The sequence below is a fragment of the Bactrocera latifrons genome, unplaced genomic scaffold (assembly GCF_001853355.1).
Source record: "Bactrocera latifrons isolate USDA-ARS-PBARC rearing strain unplaced genomic scaffold, ASM185335v1 scaffold_241, whole genome shotgun sequence".
NCBI lineage: Eukaryota > Metazoa > Arthropoda > Insecta > Diptera > Tephritidae > Bactrocera > Bactrocera latifrons.
The window spans coordinates 106619-126514 of record NW_017535975.1 but is presented as its reverse complement, the minus strand read 5'-3'; the positions used below and the strand labels follow the sequence as shown (position 1 = coordinate 126514).

The window sequence follows — 19896 nt, the reverse complement described above, 5'->3', positions numbered from 1 at the left end:
TTTTTTGTTACATTTGCCATTGTTTTCTAATGTTCTCTACTCTGAAAATTAGACTAGTTATCTAACATTTGCTGAGGCGCTGTTCAATCTTCTTCAGACGCAAAATTTTGCGATGAATCTTAAGTGTACAGGCTTTGAAATATAACATGGTGTTTAAGAGAGTAAAAAAAAAATTTCTCATACACATTAAGGATTAAAATTTGGGATAAAAAAAAAGGATCTTAACTTCACTCCTTATTTCACTCTATTATTTTAAATAATTTATTAATGTGTTAAAATTATAAAAAGCGAGTTCTAGTATACCTTGTGACAAAAGGGCACCCGGAAATACTTGTAATAAATAATCTTTAATTATTATACCACATATAAGCTCTATATGACAACCAGTTTGCTTACAGCAGCTGCTTAAGTCGGTACAGCTCAGTAGATCGTTAAAATTTTTACAACGGATAAAAATATGGAAAAAGAATTGTTTCTCAAATTTTGTATTTCTATGCAAATCGTGTTCGCAATCGTTCCGAATGTTGAGGCAAGTGTTGGGGAAATGTCAAAATAGCTCTCGCGAGTAACTTCGAATGATTTAGTTGGATATTTTGGGAATGAAACGCGTTCTAGTTCTACTCCTCCCGATAAAGCTGATTTTTTTCTAAAAGGGTACCGTAAACAGGTCTCTTCGAATATTCTTCACCGTGTGAATTCCGATCCCACATTTATGGAAAGCATTACAACTGCCGATGAGACATGGATGTATGAGTTTGACAATCATCGAAGAAACCCATTTTCAGTCGATCAAACAGATGAAACAAAAATCACCGAAGGAGCTGAAGGCCTTCCTTAAAAGTGCATATGAAAACAGTATTTTGTGTTTATTTACAATTTCCGAGTACTTTTTGTCGCAATGTACATATGTTATACTCAATAAATCTATGAAACAGATTATATATGTATCTGTATGTACAGTTCTACATACATTGGCCAATGAAACGCTTCCTTCGCACAATTTAATAAATAATTTTAATGAATGAATTTAAATGAATCCACAAATTCAACTATTTTACTTTTGTTGTCACAACGTATGCGTGAGAATTTCCGCAATTACAATATTTGCAATCAAACCGGTGTTTATTCATTTATTTTGTCTCATCATATTTGTTTGTAGCGGATTATTGGTATACCGCAACGCATCGATCGTTTGTGGCTTAATTAAATTTCGCATGCGCTGACATCCTGTTTTGCCTAAAATTTCTATTACCCACACTCGATTGCCATACGTTGCCTATACGAAATGAAGATGATTGTAAAAAGTTGTATTTTATAAATTTTTGTCCACATTTTCGTGCATCGCCGCAGACTCTGCCGCCGAGATACCGAAATGGGAGGCGTTGGTGAGGCAATCGCGCGCGCTTTGGAAAGTTGCGCGACTCTGTGGCGACCACTAAACACCAATATGTACGCTGATCACCTGCACATCAGCTGGCCTGAAAATTTGTATTCATTTTCGAATTCCGATTTTTTATGATTATTTGCTTTTCATTTGTTTTTATAGCGATAACCATCTGCCGACATTATCAGCTATGTACTTACATACATACATAAAATGCACAAGTGAATGTGTTACATGGCCTTTGTTTTGTTTGCGAAGTGCTTTGGAACTATTGAAAAACTTTAATAATTTGGAACAGTATTGGTCTTTACTCTATTACTAGCTATATTTATGTGAAGAACTTAAGTCAGAAGTTAGTCAAAATTTTTTGTATCAGTCCACCAGCGCTATATTAACTTATTAGTGCCACTAGCTAAATAATAAGGGATTTTGAAAATTTCATGACCTGAGATCTGAAGCGAATAATCAAAAAAAAAAAAAAAAAAAAAAAAAAAAAAAAAAAAAAAAAAAAAAAAAAAAAAAAAAAAAAAAAAAAAAAAAAAAAAAAAATACAATCTATATGATATCTAATATCGTAAGTCGTGTTAAGAGGCTCGGCATTCATTTTGGATAGTATATAGCTAAATAGACCACATTCAACAAGTAGTGAAGAAGATATAGCAGCCGTAACCGCTCTTGAAAAATTCCAAGAAGATCAGACATTTTCGAATCAAACTTTGTTCGGCGATAAGGCTCATGAGGGTATGTAAACAGCAAGTTTGCCGACATTGGGTCACTTTCGTACACAATCAATAGATTTATTGCTGCGGGAACATTTCGGTAAGCAGATAATTTCCGTTTTGGGCCGGTCAATTGGCCACCAAGATCGTGTGATATCACACCATTAGACCTTTTACTGTGGGAATGTGTAAAGTCTAAAATCTATGCGGGCAATGCCAATTACTATTCGAATGTTTGAAAGAGGCATCGAAAATTGAACTCAATAACAACAAGTATCAAGTACAACCTAGAAAGAAAACATAGGTCCCTCTTATTGAGCCTACAAAAGGTGGTTATTGAAATGTTCTTGGTCACGTTCCTGATTAACCTTGGCTAACCAAAATTTGACCTTTGTGCCCTAAATTCTAAAATAATGACTGCATTTATTAGGTATTTCTTATTATATACAGCTGATAAAAATACTTCCTATAACAACCTATATTCCATATGCGGAGATGGAAAACTTATTATACTCTCCAACCGCAAAGCTAGTCTACAGTAGAATCATTGGAAATTGTCGAACGAATGTGCTTTCAAAGAAAGCTTCTCCGCTTGACTGTCATAAGAACGGAAACGGATGGAAGCTCCGCTGACTTCTTTTCAAGGCAAGAACATTCAGATTAAAAGTCTTAACTAACTTATGAAAAAACGTCTGTGTTTCTTGACGTCAAGGTTTTTGGAGCTCAAGTCTAAAACACGGTCATATAAGCCAAAGGTACGTTCTTCTCCATTTCAATGTTTTTAAACACAAATGAGCTTACTTTCTAAAACCTTGCATTAACAGATAAGTAAGAGTATTCATTAAGAGCCATCACTAAAAGGAGAACCAAACAGTAAACATTATCGAGGAAACAGATATAAAGAGAACTTGCCTTAAGATGAGGAACTTATTCAACCATTACATTCACTTGAATGAGCTCTGTCATCAGTATTAATGAATACCTAATTGAACTATGTTGAGGAATCAACTTTCTATTAGAAAGAATTCTCCCTTCACTACTCCATTTCGTACTATTTTAAAAGTAGTTGAAATACAACTACTAAGTGACTCGGTCCATCAACTAATTCCAAAAATTTGTTACAACCAAATCTCTGTTTACGCAGCCCGTTAGTTGCTGTACTTAGTACGCTGCTTGGCCATAAATTTCTGCACGCTTGTGCATCTGTCCAAGCCGTTCACTTTGTCAATTATTTAGCTTGATCACACAAAAATGCAGAAATAATAGGAAATTTCAGCAAACCCTTGTTTTGTAATTTACTGATTTCTTGCTTGTTGCGTCTGCGCATTCGCTGATTGCTATGCCACAGCAACCGATTCGTTTAGGCGAACTGCAACATTTTTCAAAATCTCATCTCGAAAGATGCCCATTGGCACTGCACTTGCCGCTTGTTGTTGTTGTTTTATGTTTCTGTGGTTTTGAACACTGGTTTTTGAAATATTAGCAGTTTTCGTTTCCTCGTTGCATCTGCTTAAGCGCATGCATATTAACCAGCAACCACATGTACACACACACRCGCACGCATGAACGCGCATCGAATTTTGATTTTCGGTGACATCACTAATTTTTGTCGCATCATTTGGTATTTTGCCTTTTTGCAACATACGCCAACTATATGTAATTTACGTGTGCTACACTCACACACAGTCACACATGCGCATTTTTGCATGCTTTCATAAATGCCCATAGAGGCACGCATGACACGTTGTTGTACATGCAACTGCAACACGATGGCCTGCAGCTGGCGCAGCGAGGCACAAAAAATTTCTACCTAAATTACCTAAATAGCTTGTATCTATTTATCTGTCCGGCTATTTCTACACGATTACATGCCTGCCTGCGTATTTATGCATTTTTGATTGCACAAATCCCAATTGGGCGGCGGACAAATGCCGCAATTGCCTTTTGCCAGTCACACAGATTGATCAATTGCCGACATTTTTGTTTTGGTCCATGACGCAGTGGTTTTCGGGCAACCAATGACTTGTGCCTTTGGTTATTGTTTGCATTGGGTTGCTTTCAATTAGGGTTTTTGTTGATTTACAATGGGCGTGTGAAAGTGATAGAAAACAAACGAATCAATTATATGCGTATATTTACTTACCTAACGGTATAAATAAGCAAGTAATTTGAGGAATTCATAATTGCCTAACTTTAAACTGTTTTTCAGTTTACAACATTTGCGCTCTACGGTTCAAGGAGGCTGGGTATGTGAAGGGCTCCGAACAAGGGCACGCCGAAATTCTCTCCTCCTTCAACCGCATTTCTGAAAACTTGAGATTTGTAGATGGGCAGGAAATGCTAGAAATGAAATCTTGAAGTAAGACTAAAACTATTGACGGACGGAAATTGTCAAGGTTGTATGAAGTTATGATTGGTGTGCAATTTATAATCTATTATATAGCAGTTTAAGGTAACACAGCGTGTTAGCATTCTGCGCTGTCTAAGTGAGGTGAGGTGAGTGAGAATTGATCTCTTAGCTAATCTAACCTATGGAAAAACGTGAGGTTCAAATATCCAGAAACTTTTCTAGCCATTGACAAGTCTTTGTGGGACTGAGATTGAAGCATCTCGGTAGGCTTACCATCGGCAAACCAAGGGATATAGCCGGAAATGACATCAGAGGGACAAGTTCGCCTCCATTGTGCAGCCTTTGTAAGACTGAGATTGAAATATCTCGGCAGTTCATCTTATGTTCTATTATATAGCATACGAGTTTTGGGTACCACAATGGCCGGCGTTCTAAGCTGCCCCAGTGAGAACTGTTTTTAGGAACCACTTTTTAACCTGACCTAACCTAAGGTAATATATTTTCATGAAACTTAATGTAGATGCGCTTGTTCCTGGCACTATGATAATGTTAGTATTACAGTTCTTCTAATTTCCACCCGCACAAAACGTCATTAACCATGAACCCGAAAATTTAAATAAAGGGCAAAATATTTAATTATCCATCAATACTTATTTCGTCAACTTAAAGGTATTCCCCATAAGATGTAATACACTTATTCGTTTTTCCAGTCGCCGACACACTTTTAATAAGCATTTTTGGGATGGCATTCAGCTCCTTTAGCGAATTTTGTTTCATCTCTTCGATCGGTTCCACCCCGATAAGTGTTGACTTGTTTGTATGCCAAACTAATAAACCCATGTCTCATCGGCAGTTGCAATGCTCTCCATAAATGAAGGATTGGTATTCGTACAACCAAACATGTTCAAAGAGACCTCTCTCTTTGAAAAAATTTTTGCGTTTTGTGGCCCAATCGAACAAAAATCATTCGATCGGTCTCGCAAGCGACGTTGAGCTCTCTAGCCATCTCTCTGCCTGACAATTATTAAGTACCGTATCTTTCACTTTTTTTAATATAATATTATCGTCAGGTAATAGGCCTTTTCCACTGGTAGGCTTGTGTTTTTGAAAGGTAAAGTAATGATTATATTACGATTATTTTCACATTCGGACGATTACTAATTGATTACGATTACAGATAATCGGAAAATAGTCAAGATTAATAAAAATTTCGAAAAAATAATCAGAAATAATAAAAAGTTATCGAAAAATAATTTGACTACTTTCGAAGATTACTTTTGATTGTTTTTGATTATTATTATTTTTTTTGCGAAATTATGGCACTAGTGTTTCATGTTACTACTGGTGTTCACCGATTTGATAATTCATAATCTGTTGCATTCTTCTTGATTCTGTATTTTGTAAAAAGTAAATATTTCTCTGCGTATATTTTTTTGTGAGTGTTATGTTATACTTTACATACTTGTTATCAGGGTTGGGCATAGTACAATAAAAAATAAGTACAATAAGGTTTCTATTTCTTCAGTGGTAGTTAAACAGCAAAATCCATTATCACTGAAAATTTAGTGATAGTGGAAAAAATTTCAATATCAATAAACCTTTATTCATATTGAAAAACAAATTGCACTACCATTAAAGGTTTAGTAATAGTGAACACCTTTAGTTATAATGAACATTTTCCAGTAACATAACACTGTTTCTTAAAGAATAAAAATAATACTACGTATGTACATATATGTATAAGCTAAAGCAGTATGAGGAAATGTATTCTAAATAAACCATATATTTGAGTAGAGACTTATAATTATACCGCACTAGAATTGGGCAAACATAATTTATTTTTTATTTGCTTTCTTTAATACCAACATTTCCAAAGTACGGTCAGTGAGATTTTGTTTGCCATCTATTGACAATTCCAAAAATAGTACTCACTTAAATATTGCATTTCAATAACTTCAATTTAGTAACATTAGTTCAATTTTACAAACAAACTTACAAACTAACACTTAACTTATGCATGCTTACGTATCGTCGGCTTAGCTTTTCCTTATAAGCTAGAGATATTGCACATATGTATGTAACATATGTACCTTTGCTAGCATAAGTGCTCATTAGAATTTTGCCACACTGAGCAATAGGCTGCATAAGCTATGCAGATCCYAGGAATTGCAACAGTTATCATCTCTTATTTTAAAAATGGAACAGAGGTTAAGAGAAAGGTTCCAACCATATTCCATGTTGAAGCCTGAGGCAAATATTGCAATTGCAGCAACAGTGCTAACTCAAAGCATCAAAATGAAATGTTTCAAGGTGTTGCTGAGATTAAATCCGGAATTGCCAGAATTAACTGTCGAAGATATAACCAGCAGAGTTTTAGAAACTTTACAGGTTTTACGCCAAAAATTGTAAAAGATTTCATTTTGAAAGGAAAATTAAGAATGTGTTGACTATGCCCGATTTTTTTTGATTTCAGTGATGATGGTGAGCTTATGCGTACATTTATTTTGTTTTTCATTTTAAAGATTTGACTTTGCAGATGATGAAACTGAAGTAAGTTCTTCTAAACAAGAACAGATTAAAGTTGACCAACGATCCATAATAAAACAGCAGTTCTTCAGCTATTTAAATGACAATGCAAGTGCTGACGAGATTTACCAAAAATATGATTTATTAAGGGAGGCATTTATTTTTTTTTAACATGCCCTTAACGTCTTCAGCTCCAGTTGAATGACTGTTTTCATTTGCCGGGATCGTCAACAGTCCAAGGCGGCAATCATTGTCTGATTTTTCTTTTGAAAAATTGGTTGTAATGAAGGGCAATTGTAAATATATGTAAATTATAAAACTGTGTTTTTGTGAATTGAATGTATTTCTTTTCTTTATTATTTTTCCACGTAGTTTTCCCTTTTTTTTTTTTGATTTAGGAAGTACTAAAATGTTATTGGTTGTTTTGTTATTGAAGTGATTACACCTTTATTTTGTATACAAAAACTATCTAATTTTGTTTTATTTGTTCAAAATGTTTTCAATGCAAATTTTTCAAAACGAAATGTAAGTACAAAATGATGAGCTTTCAAATTTTTTTAAAAATAATCAAAAATAATCCGTGAAAGTAGCCAATTACTTTTTTGATTACTTTTGATTATATTTGATTATTTTCTCGTAATCCTAACTAATCTTAGCTATTTTTGGATTATTTGTAATCATAATTAATTACTAACCAGGAATTGTTAGAAAGAGAATTATGTAATCAATACCATTCCTTTTCAAATTTAATCTAATTGATTACTAATCGTAATCCAAATTTAACAGCAATGTTTCCAGGTGCATTTTAGTCTGAATGTATAATTGATTTTTAACTGAAGATATAGATAAACTTTTCTGAAAAAAAAGTGTTCTTTTACCAATAAAAAAAGGGTAAAAGCCGGTTAAAATTTGTCCAGCCTCCATATGCTTCATATACAAGGTACGTTCCAAAGTAGACAGAACTTTTTGAATCTAGTGCCCCATGATGGAGCACTATAAGCCGACTGGTGTGGTAGAATCTGCTATCTTTAGCGATTGTCCAGTGAGTCATGTCATGACATTGGATAGATTGGAAGTGAAGTTATTACGTTTTAAGTGTCAGAATGTTTGTTTTAAAATTGGTAAAACTGTGACCGAAACGTTTCCATTGATGAAAGAAATTTATGACGATGATTGCTTATGACAGAGGCACGAGTGGGTTCAACGTTTTCAAAGGGGTCGTGGGGACATAAATGACGATCAACATGTGGGCCAATCAAAATCCGTGAACACCGGAAATTCTATCGAAACCGTGCGTGAATTCATAAAAATCTGCGGAAATCATCATTGAAATTCATGGAAATGGAATTGAACATCTCCAAACCAACGATTTGTCCCATTTTGACTGAACATTTGGGCTTATGAACGGTTTCTGCCGCACAAACTGACTGGCGACTAAAAATTGATCAGAAACCAACATTCGAAGCACGCTTGTGACCGTTTATTTTACCAAAAATCACATTTTAACCATTAACCACTCTTAGTATTCACCTGATATGGTAACGCGCTATTTCTTCCATTTCAGAAAAATGCATTTGTCGATGAAAGGAAAGCGTTATGCAGACGTAGAGGTCATTCAAAAGGCTAGCACCTTCATACTGGCGGCCAGACCGGACAGCGGACCGTGCAAAAAGGTGTATTGAAACAGAAGAAGACTGTTTTGAATAAAATAAATAGATTTTGCCGAGAAACGCATTTGTTCTGTTTACTTTGGAAAGCTGCTTGCTTTCCGAACATCCGCTTCATTTTGTACTGTATATTTTAGTAAACATGCACGATTTGTTCTATATATCTTGAATATTATATTGATATTCGATTCTCTGGTTGAGTTTAATATATCCAATATATTAAATTTAGTCAATTTGAATTAATAAAATTTCGCTAATATATTGAGAAACGTTATAAAGTTGAGAGGCTGAATGAAATTCTGAGTCCGTTGCGGTTACGTAGGCCCCACTATCGCGAGAATAGAATCGCACTCTGCTCTTGTTCAAAAAATAGCGAAGAACTATAGCAGAGAACTATAGCATTTAACCCATAACTATACAGAGGTGTTTAATATTGGTTGAAATGAAAATTATGTTGAACCCCAATAACTTTGTTTGCTTTGAAAATATTAAGTGATAGCACAACCTTTCTAAGAAGACAACACTTCACTCAGGAATGTAAAACAAAATATAGTGTCGTTAAACTATTCTCAACAAGCCAATCCTCAGAGAAAAAGGCGGCAAGTGCTGACACGTGCTGGTAAACAAATAAAAGCGCAAACAAAATTATTTGGTTGGGCATACAAATTAAAATACATCAATATTTCGCCGAGGTGCCAACGGCAACGATGTCAAGTAACAAGAGGTAAAAAGAAAGAGTAAGTAAACAAAATGTGAACATTAAGCCATGAATGATGGCACCACAGCAGTCGCAGTGGCAAAGCTTCATTGTGAGACCAACGCCGGCGGCAGAAAATCCTCACACCCTCTCGGCCGAAGCAACAATTCAATAGACAATAAAAATCTACAATTTTGCCATCCTGCTTGGCAACATGTTACGTCTTTCAGGCCAAAGAAAAGCAAGAAAACACAAAAGCACAAACCAAACGATGCCGCCTCTCTGCATCTTCCGCAGCAGCAATAATGTGTTGGCATGCCATGACTTGCCTATAACGCGTCGCAAGTGTTGAAGTGCGCTTGTATTTATGTCCATGTGCTTGGTACACCCGCAACCGCCTTTCTAGTTGGTTTCCTGAAATTACTTGTGGTAGCATCTTCAGCTCGATCGCCGTGTAGGGCGGTAGGCGGACCGAAAAGTGAATGGCGGCAGCATTTGTGGAGCGTGTGCCACGCAATTTTGCTACAGCTACAATTACAATCGCGCCGGTAGCGGAGGGATGCAGCAATGCGGATTTACGGCTTTCAAGTTGGCACACGTTGCATCGCCGCGCTAACGCGTTGATTTACGCTGATGTTGAGGTTACACCAACCGCACCACAGCATCATTGATCTGGTCAACAGCGACATAGAGGCGCTCAATGACCTCTTTAGCGATTTATTATTTAATACGCACAGGCAAACGCTATTTGTGCTCAAGTATGTACGAGTGTGTCGAAAAAGTAAACGGTAAATAGATGAAAACAATCTATAGAAAACTAATAAACGAACCACCGTTCAAATTTTATGTCTAAATTAGAGGCTAATGCCGTTTTGTTGAATCTTTTCGCCTTTAGCAAAATACTAATTGGTGAATGGTGGAGGAGACTTTATTGTTGCTCAAATTATGCTGAGCGCTTTTTCATATATTTGCAATGTAGCTTGGTCTGGAGTGGCCATATCATAACATCTGAGAAATGATATCTTAGGTCTAGTAAAATTAAATATGTTTTTTGCATTAAACGTAATGTTTTATTTAACATGAGAATAATCCGATTTAGGTCAAATAAGCGAGTAATGCTTTCGGAGATACTGCCCTGAGAAACTGTGTGTTTCAAAATGACTACTTGACTGTGAATGATTAGAAAAAGTGATTCTGCTGCATGGCAATCCTCGGCCTCACGTTTTAAAAACCCGTTAAAGCCTACCTGAAAACGCTTAAATGAGAAGTCCTCCCCACCCTCTACATCCCCCAGATATGGCACCGATTATTATTTGTTCCAATCGTTGGATCAGGGTTTGGCTCAAAAGCTATTTCACAGAGAAGACGACGTCGAAAAATAGCTGAATTCTTGGATAGCACTATAAGATGAACAGCTTTGTCATAATAGTATTCGATCCTTGTCCTAAAGGGAATACAATTGAGCGAAAAATTGATCTAGCACCCATATCAGGATATCAGGATTTTCAAACATCCGGCTAACTTTACTCCATATGACTGATGATAGTATGTGAGGTACCTTGATGAAACCTTGTCAGGACGTTATTAGTCTGTGGGACGTTAATTGAATGTAGTTTCGTTTAAAATAGATGGAACCGAGTTATAATAATTTTCGTTATGCTATCTAACTTTATGCTGAATATGTCGGTCAGTGAGTAGTATTTCCACATAAAAGTTTTGCAAAATATGTTTTTGCTAATACCTCAGCAATGTCAAATTCAGTACAATGAAAATCGCCTCTTTCTCTGCCCTCAATATAACCCCTAAAATGATTTCCGTCTTCTTTCCGCCTATATCTAAGCCGTTCAAGTTGGTTAAAAGGTAATATTTTAATGAGACAAAATGGACAAGTTTTCTTAACACTAAAGCGTCTTATCACTGAATAAAAATGGAATTGATGTAAATATTTTATCCCTAATATAAAGAATTTCCATCCTCGGTTTAACGCAACTCTTACTATACTTACAGTTTATATAATACAGTTATTGTTCAAGGATGATTTTCATATAATTTTCGTGCAAATAAAATTTATTATTAAAACTAAGCGAGTATATGACCTTATTTATTTGGTTAACAACAAAAGTATTTTAGCTCATCAAATCTTTCCCTTATTTTTAGCTTTATTTAATTGTAAGTTTTTGTTAAATTGCATAACTCTGCAATAGATTACTATCAATACATCAGTTTATCAGATCTCATTTTTGATTATTTTTTTTCAGAAATCTATCTCGATTAGTTTGAGGTGATACGTACAACCGTTAGGTGAGCAAAAGTGTGAGTATAATATTAATCTGCCCTCCCTTATCATTTGTTTAACGGATTCAAAACTTTAAATCGTGGGCGTTCCACACCTTTTCTATCACCAAAAGCGATATAAAACGATAAACAGTGTAGATTTGGCCATAAGAAAACATAACTTTCAAGACAATAAAACCAATTCCATTTGTTAGCCGGTGACTACCTGGAATCCTGTCATGATCCTATAACGGATGTTAGAGCACAGATAATTTATACGATTTAAGAGTGTTTAGAAAAAGTTTGCTTCAATATTTTAGCTTTAGTCACTTCTGCAATCATATTATTTTATTCCGAAAGTTTCTAGTTACGGGCCAATAGTCTAACCGATTGCGTGCTGCATAGAGTGTCATACTTTCGACGCGTTCAATGACAAATGCGTCAGCCATTCGGTTGCCATCGTGCTGACTCTGCCTGCAGTTGATCCACGTGCCTTCCATTGTGGCAGAAGCCTTTGTTATCATGCGCTGTTGCTAAAGTTTTCATTGTCTGTCAGCTTGTTGTCACAAAAATATTGCCATCACTGACCTTAAAGTTCGCCTGTGCACCGGCTTGCCTGTCTATTATAGCTTACCAGTTGAAAATTGCTTGCATTTATTTTCTTTAAAATTGTCTAACCTCCACTACTAAATTCTTTGTAAAAAGATATTATAAAAAGATTTGTAAGTATTTTTTTTTTTTTATAATCAGAACTAAACTACCAGTATGCAAATGTAGAGGTACTTTTAATCGAGAAACTTTATTATTTTCAAATAAAGATAAAGATATGTAAAGCAAGTATTAGATGATCACTTGAAAATGTTAAAAAGTTACATACGAAATCGTTACCGCCGGGGGAACAATGACTGTATTAGAGGCTGAAGTCATTCTAAAAAACGAGTCCTAAATAAACAATGATGTGAGAGCGATATATCCTCTTAGAAACAAGTTGACCCATATCGTTCGATCTATCAAACTCGGGTATAATCTTTTACCCGAAAGTAACATTAGTGAGTTATATTATATTGCCTTTAAAGCGGTCGAAAACTTTGTGATAATATAAGAAACTACAATATGATAAAATTATTCTACAACTCTCAAGCCCGGGTTTTTGCGCAAATTAATATAACAGGTAAAGCGAAAGCGAAGCAATTCAGCGTTACTTCACTGTAAATCCTCTGTATTCGTTGGAGACTGGCGAACAGAACATACAACTGATGGCAATCAATGAAAGGTATTCTCAAACACTCTCTATACATATAAGTTTTTTTATTATTAACATTAATTATTGTCATGTTAGAAATGCCTTCTTGTGCTTATCAAATTCTCGACTCCGAAAGGCTGACGGATTTTATGTGTAATGTACTATTTCCTGTGGAATTACGTCAGCTATTACAACATATTTGGCGTTTTCAACGTTGAGTCTCTTAATCGAACCTTTTTTTTTTTTCTTTTTTCTTTGTGATAGTAAGCACCTACATCCCTACAACGACTCCATTTAATTATGATTCGTCAATATTGGAAAGTTTATAATGTTAATTGTAACTTATATATTTGAAACTTATAAATTATCAATGTCCCTGGCGATCTTTGACATCATATGTACTTTAATTCAGCCACCTTGTGGCTAACACAAAATTACTACCAGCTCAGTGGATTTATCAGAAAGTGTGAATTCACAATTGCATAAGCCTTAGAATAATAAATAAGGAGGTGTTGAGATGTTTCCATCTAGTCTTCTGTAGCTGGCAGCCGGTAATATTCTCAATTTTACAGCAGGCAATAAACGGTTAAACTGAACTCCTATAACTAGGGAAAGGTCATGGATAATATGATACGAGACTCTTTGATTCGAGAGGAGCTGTCAAAACTCGTATTTTTTATAATATTTGCCAATGATGCCACTGCTGAAAAATATTGGATTGGGTATTTAATAAATTATACAAAACACTAAATTAAACACTTTGAAAATGCTTACATATATAAATGCTAAAATGCAAAATCATTAATTAATTCACATAAACATTTATTTTGCCAAAATATGTTCACACAGTTCAATGAAATTTCATTTCATACTAATTTTTTCAGGTAATTATAGCGGTTTACTTCTGCCATCCCGCCTTTTCTGAAATCAACTGTCAGAAATTCCCTGATCTCCATCGCTGGCAAATAATCAGGGAACGCGTTTGAGAGAAAAAGAGAGCCAATGCTAAAGTCTCGTATCATATTATCCATGGAAAGGTTGGCCTTACTTAAGACAAAGAGCTTACTGGATCTTTGGCGATCGTATTTTACAGTTACGTGTGGCACGCATACTAGTCTTATCACAAAGTTTCTTAATTCCATTTCGTGTTTACAAAGTTAGGCATTCCTTAACCAGCCCTGAAGGCACAGTTAGCGAGTTCACGGCTAGTGTGCCCGCTCTGCTAACAGAGTGAATAGTCACTTCACTAAAGGATACTGCTCTCCTGAGCAATAAATCTACCGTTATGGTATAGACATCAATATCAGCTTTAAAACCTTCCCCCTAACTTTGATCCATCCTCAAAGAAATCAAAACGTGCAAAATTTCCGAATGTTCCAACAATTTAAACCCAGATTTTCTGAGTATAATTGTAACTTTCAGGTCAGGTGTATGTCCGGTGGTGTCTTATATAATATATACTTATGTAAATATATTTTACTTAGAGTTTTTTTACTTCATACTCAACAAATCCAGACCAGATCAAGAATTTATTGTTAAAAGTTGGGAAATCCGAACATTTTCTATAAATATGGTACCCGATATGTCTGCGTTATACCGATTTATGTCTTTGAATCATGATTATTTAATTCTATTTAATTTAAAAGTATTTTTTTTAATTGAATTAGATGGTTTTCTTGGACATGTAAACAAAATCGCCAGATACATGAACACATATCAGTACAATTTGTAATACTTAATGAAACTAAATTTTTATACCCTGAACAGGGTATATTAAGTTTGTCACGAAGTTTGTAACACCCAGAAGGAAGCGTGGGAGACCCTATATAGTATAGTAATTTAGCCATGTCCATCTGCCTGTCTGTATATATGCGAACTAAGCCCTCAGTTTTTAAGATATCCCTTTGAAATTTTGTAAATGTCATTTTCTCTTCGAGAAGCTGCTCATTTGTCGGAACTGTCGATATCGGACCACTATAACATATAGCTACCATACAAACTGAACGATCGGAATMAAGGGCTTGTATGGAAAACTTTCGCATTTGACGTGTTATCTTCACAAAATTTGGATTGCTGCTTAAGATAATTATATAATATCCAAAAATAGAGTGTTTCGAATGGATTACTATAGCATATAGCTTCCATACAAACTGAACACATAGTTACTAACAGAAATGCACCTGTGAAGGGTATTCAGCTTCGGTGCAACCGAAGTTAAGGTTTTTTCTTGTTTATATTGCAAAAATTAATTCTTTAGAGCTAATATCTTTCCAAGAATCTTGGTAGAACTCATACTTTATAGATAAAAGTAAAAAAAAAAAATGGCTGCCTTGGATTGCAATTGTTGCAATAGGAAGTTCAATGTAACTATGGTCTAACCATTATTGTAGTATATTAATAATTTTCGACTCCGTTGAACTCTGGCAGAAATCGAGGTATATGTTGTTGGTTTGGATAGCTTGTTATACAAGCAATAACAACAAAGTCTTACGCTTCGTTATAGTGTTCGGTATATTATTGGCTGCATCTATTGAAACTCTCCTCGTGGCGACAAAACTGTCAATATACGAAATAATAATATGATCGTGCGGTTGCCACAAAATATGCGCTTTGCCAAACTTTGGTGACCAACAACACTAATATGCAGATATTTACACACCCAAGAACCAGAATAATATGAGCACAGTTTATTTCCAAACAAGTGCAGCGCATGCAACGTAAATAAGTGTGCATGTAGTGGTGAGCAGCCACCACCCACTGCGTCACTTGCACTCACCAAGCACCATGGATGGCAGTAAACAAAATTGCGCTGCTAAAGATTGCCACAGCTGCATAATGTAACTGAAGAATTAAAATGTATAAGCGCTTAAGTACAAGTGGCATTGCATGTATGCAGATGTGCAACACGAAGTTCAAAGCGAGGTAGCAAACAACTTGTAAATTACTTTCTGCGGTGCCATGCGAACATGTATTTTTATATATATGTTTACATACGAGTATATATGTATATACATATATATATATATATATATATAAGTGTATGTGGGCGAGTATGCGTTACGTAGTTAGTTGTGCCTGTGGCACTGCAAATCTCCATAAACACACCCACTCAGACGCGTGCACAATACTTTTTCGCCTTCAGCTAATGCCCGCACTTTAAGCTGCTTTATTGGCAAACGCAACTCGCTGACATGGGCTACCACAAACACTGGTGGCAACAATCTATAAACTCAGGCGCGAAATTGCTGAAATATGCTCAGCATATATGCATGTAAATTTTATGTTAGAAAACAGGGTGCTTTCTCACTTACCTTTCGCTTGGAACGCGCCATACGTTGATCGCGTGAGTTCTCCGCCTCGCCGGGCGGTCGTTTGCCCCAGACCGCACACGCGATGCGCGTGTAGGTGAAGATGAGCACTATCAAAGGGACGATGAATTGCAGTGTTAGCAGTGCTAAAGTATAATAGTAGTTTTGTGTGTTGGAAGGCCACTCCTCGTGACAAATGTACCTGCAACACGCAACAGAAATATGTTAATAGAAATTTTATAACGAAATAATATCTCGTAAACTATGCTGAAAACAAACAAAAGAATGTAAGTAAAATTATTATAATAAAATATAGTGGAGATCTCGGAAATTGTCTAGCAAGGATTGCGATCAAAATTCCAAAACCAATGTACCAATACACTTGATGGAAGATTTTGCGAAACAATCTTGGTTTGCGGGCTTAAAACATACAACTCGTACAAGTCTTCAAGGCAGATGTTGCTGTGGATGACCAACAAGCCATTTAAGCAGCAAAACAATAAATTTATTGATGAAAATTGAGGCCAAAATAGTTCGATTTAACATCCCTGCATGGTTTTTGTGGGGTTAAGCGAAGTCGATTGTCTACGCAGATAAACCCGGAGCCATAGTTGCTTTAAAAGACTATGTTCGACCTTTCAGCTGGAATTGGTAATTGGGCCATTCGGATGAAATTTATTCGAGCCAGCCGCTGTGCTCATTTGTCCAATCTCATAATGGCAAAACCTTAGAATAAAATCTCGGCCACAACCATAAATTATATGAGCTTTATTTCTACTTAAAACCACTTCAATTTACAATTATTTAATCATTCTCTTAATCAAACACCAAGGGAAACCACGTCCCGACATTCAGCGTATCCTTATACCGTCACTGAATAATTCTAAATTACATTGGCCCTAGTCTCGCAGAGACTATGAATCAGGAGAGACAGCATAATGTGTTTTGTAAGTTAATATTGACTTAAGTCTAATTAATAATTATTTTATAAACCTTAGTCGAAGCCGATGAAACTTTGAGTCTTAATTGAAAAAGGTAATCAAATAAAGGTATTTAAGAATGTATACCTTTGCCTTCGTAGCAGATTTAAACAGCTTAACTGCTAGTATCAGCTTGGCTGGCGCAGATGCGTGTCTTAACCGTGCAACTTTCTATCGTATAATTACAGAATAAAATATTTTTCGAAGCTCTGTAAATTCCTTATAAAATCTTGTGTTAATAATGACCCCTTTCCTACGACCAGCGGGGAACCTGGTAAATCAAAAACACCTTCAGTCGAAAAGGGCCTACATCTGTCTATGAATGCAAGTACTTTTATTCACCTAATATCTCTGGGTAATTGAACCAATGCCACGACATTAACCAAAAATTATAAAATGCCATAACTAAGCGGTGAATTAAGATATAAACCATTGATTTGGTATTGGAAGTTCCAGTTGCACGAGCCACTTGTAGACCAAAAGTTTTGTGGAAATGAACTACAGCGAAAATAATAAAATTCCCTTAGGTCAAATCTCATTAGAACCCCTACTGACAGTGTAAAAATGTATGAAAACAGATGATAAATTCGGCCACTCTCTATTTAACGGGTCCGTTAAAAAGTACCAAGTGCGCGTTAAATCAATAAATAAATACGGAAGAGGCATTAAATTTTACATTCAAATAAACGATATGAGAGGTCTTTATAGGAAGCGCTGTTATAATAAGACGATGGGCGTGGTACCACAACATAAAGGTAAAAACTCATGTCTCAGGATCTACTCGATCGATTTGATATGTAATATTACCTTGGCATTGTTTTGTTTCAGTGTGAAAATAAACGGAGTAGGCCCACAACCACGCCCACTTCCCACATATATAATTTATTATATAAGAGATTTTTTAATTCCATCTGATTCTTGCCTCAATAGTGCAGTTAAGTAGGCCACCTTATAACGAAAACTGTTCAAGCCCTGGACACCGAATATGTGGATCCCAGTTTCTACCGCGAACATTTTATCCAAAATATCAGTCAATCCGTAAAATATATTATTGAAATTCGGAGCAAATCCTTTCTTGATAATAGGGCGCTTATATGCGTGTTGAATAGGATAAAGGCCTCTCTTAGGGGGATAAAAGATCTCTTAGACAGATCCTTTCCTGATATGTCTCTAAGTCAAAACGGGATTGAACCGCGTTAATATTTCCCTCAGGCACCTAGTCTTTCCAACGGAGTGGAGGTCTTCCTCTGCTTCCCCCGGCGGGTACTGCGTCGAATACTTTCAGAGCTGGAGTCTTTTGCGTCCATTCGGGCAACATGACCTATGATCTGCTGTCTCTTAATCCGCTGAACTATGTCAACTTCATTTTATATCTCATCGGCGAATGCGATATTCGCCGTGGACAACGCGCAAGGAACCATGAACCTTTGGCAGAACGTTTCTCTCAAAATCTCGAAATGTCGACTCACCAGATTTTGTCATCGTCCCGCCTCTGCACCATATAGCAGGGCGTGAATAATGAGTGCCTTTGGTTTTTGTTCGCCGAGAGCGGACTTTGCTTCCCAATTTCCTACTCAGTCCGAAGTAGCACCTGTTGGCAAAAGATATTCTGCCTTGTATTTCGAGGTTGACATTATTATTCATGATAATACTGGTTCCAAGATAGACGATATTATCTACGACATCGAAGTTATTACTGTCAACAATGATGTGAAAGACCAGTCGCAATTACGACTTGCCCGCGTTCACTGCCAGACCCATTTGCTTTGTTTTCTTGTCCAGTGTGGAGAAAGCTGATATCAATATCCGCCATATACCTTATATAATAAAATTCAAACTTCCCGTTGATCTGATGAAAACATGCTCTAGTCACCCCTATCAGGATTTTTAAAGCTCCGGTTGACTTTACTTCTCACATATTGGTACCTTAGGTACTTGAGTGAAACTCAGAGAACATCTATTTCTGTCAATAGTATGCATATAAAAATGCCAAAAATAAGTGTAATCAATCAATTGTACACCTATCTCGTTTATGCCATTTTAATGATACTCAATCTTGCCTTTAGCCTTATACCATATATTATATATTATTTGTTTAGTATCATCAACTACAATCTTCTGGTTGACGGTAACTTTCCTCTTAAATAATTTCAAATTATATTTGTACTTAATAAGGGTAAATTCATAAAGATTTTTATTTATATACAGCAAAAATGTAGTTTCAATACAAAACATAAAAAATAGTCGTTTGCACCGCATCCTCATCTAGCCCTCGTATTTGACAAAGTCTGCAACCAACCCATCTTGTCACCTTCACAAAAAAAGGAGATATGTGACTAAACTGTCAAATTTCAGGTAAACAAAATTGCATTTTGTGGTTTTCTGCAGCAAACAGCCCTTGTAAATCAGATATTCTAACAAAAAAGCGGATGCATTCTTAAATGAGAATGAACAAAAACAAAATAATTGTCACATTTATTTTCATTTTGCCGCAATCTCTGCCAGTTTATGCTCCTATCTTGTTTCCTTTGTCCACTGTTTATGAGCCTCATCATAACGGTTGATAAATTGTTTTTGCATTTCTATTCCATTTAAGAACTCCACCAGTTATATATTACGCTTTTAATGTTGCCGCTTTTGACTAATGATGACACTTTTGTTCGGCTAGAACGATTTACTACGCGCAATTAAAATGCTAAGTGGGGGTTTTTGACTGCACATTAATATTTGCTGCTCCAGAACGTTTCA

General features: G+C 35.8%; 1 protein-coding gene across 3 annotated transcripts in view; it reads right to left on the bottom strand.

The window, feature by feature from the left end:
* Window positions 1-19896, bottom strand: part of LOC108969146 (neuropeptide Y receptor) — a 229298-nt gene that overhangs the window by 112506 nt on the left and 96896 nt on the right. For all 3 annotated transcript variants that reach the window (XM_018933695.1, XM_018933696.1, XM_018933698.1), the window contains exon 4: window positions 16172-16370. In XM_018933695.1, coding sequence (XP_018789240.1) covers window positions 16172-16370 — 199 coding nt within the window. The remainder of the gene's footprint in view (window positions 1-16171; window positions 16371-19896) is intronic.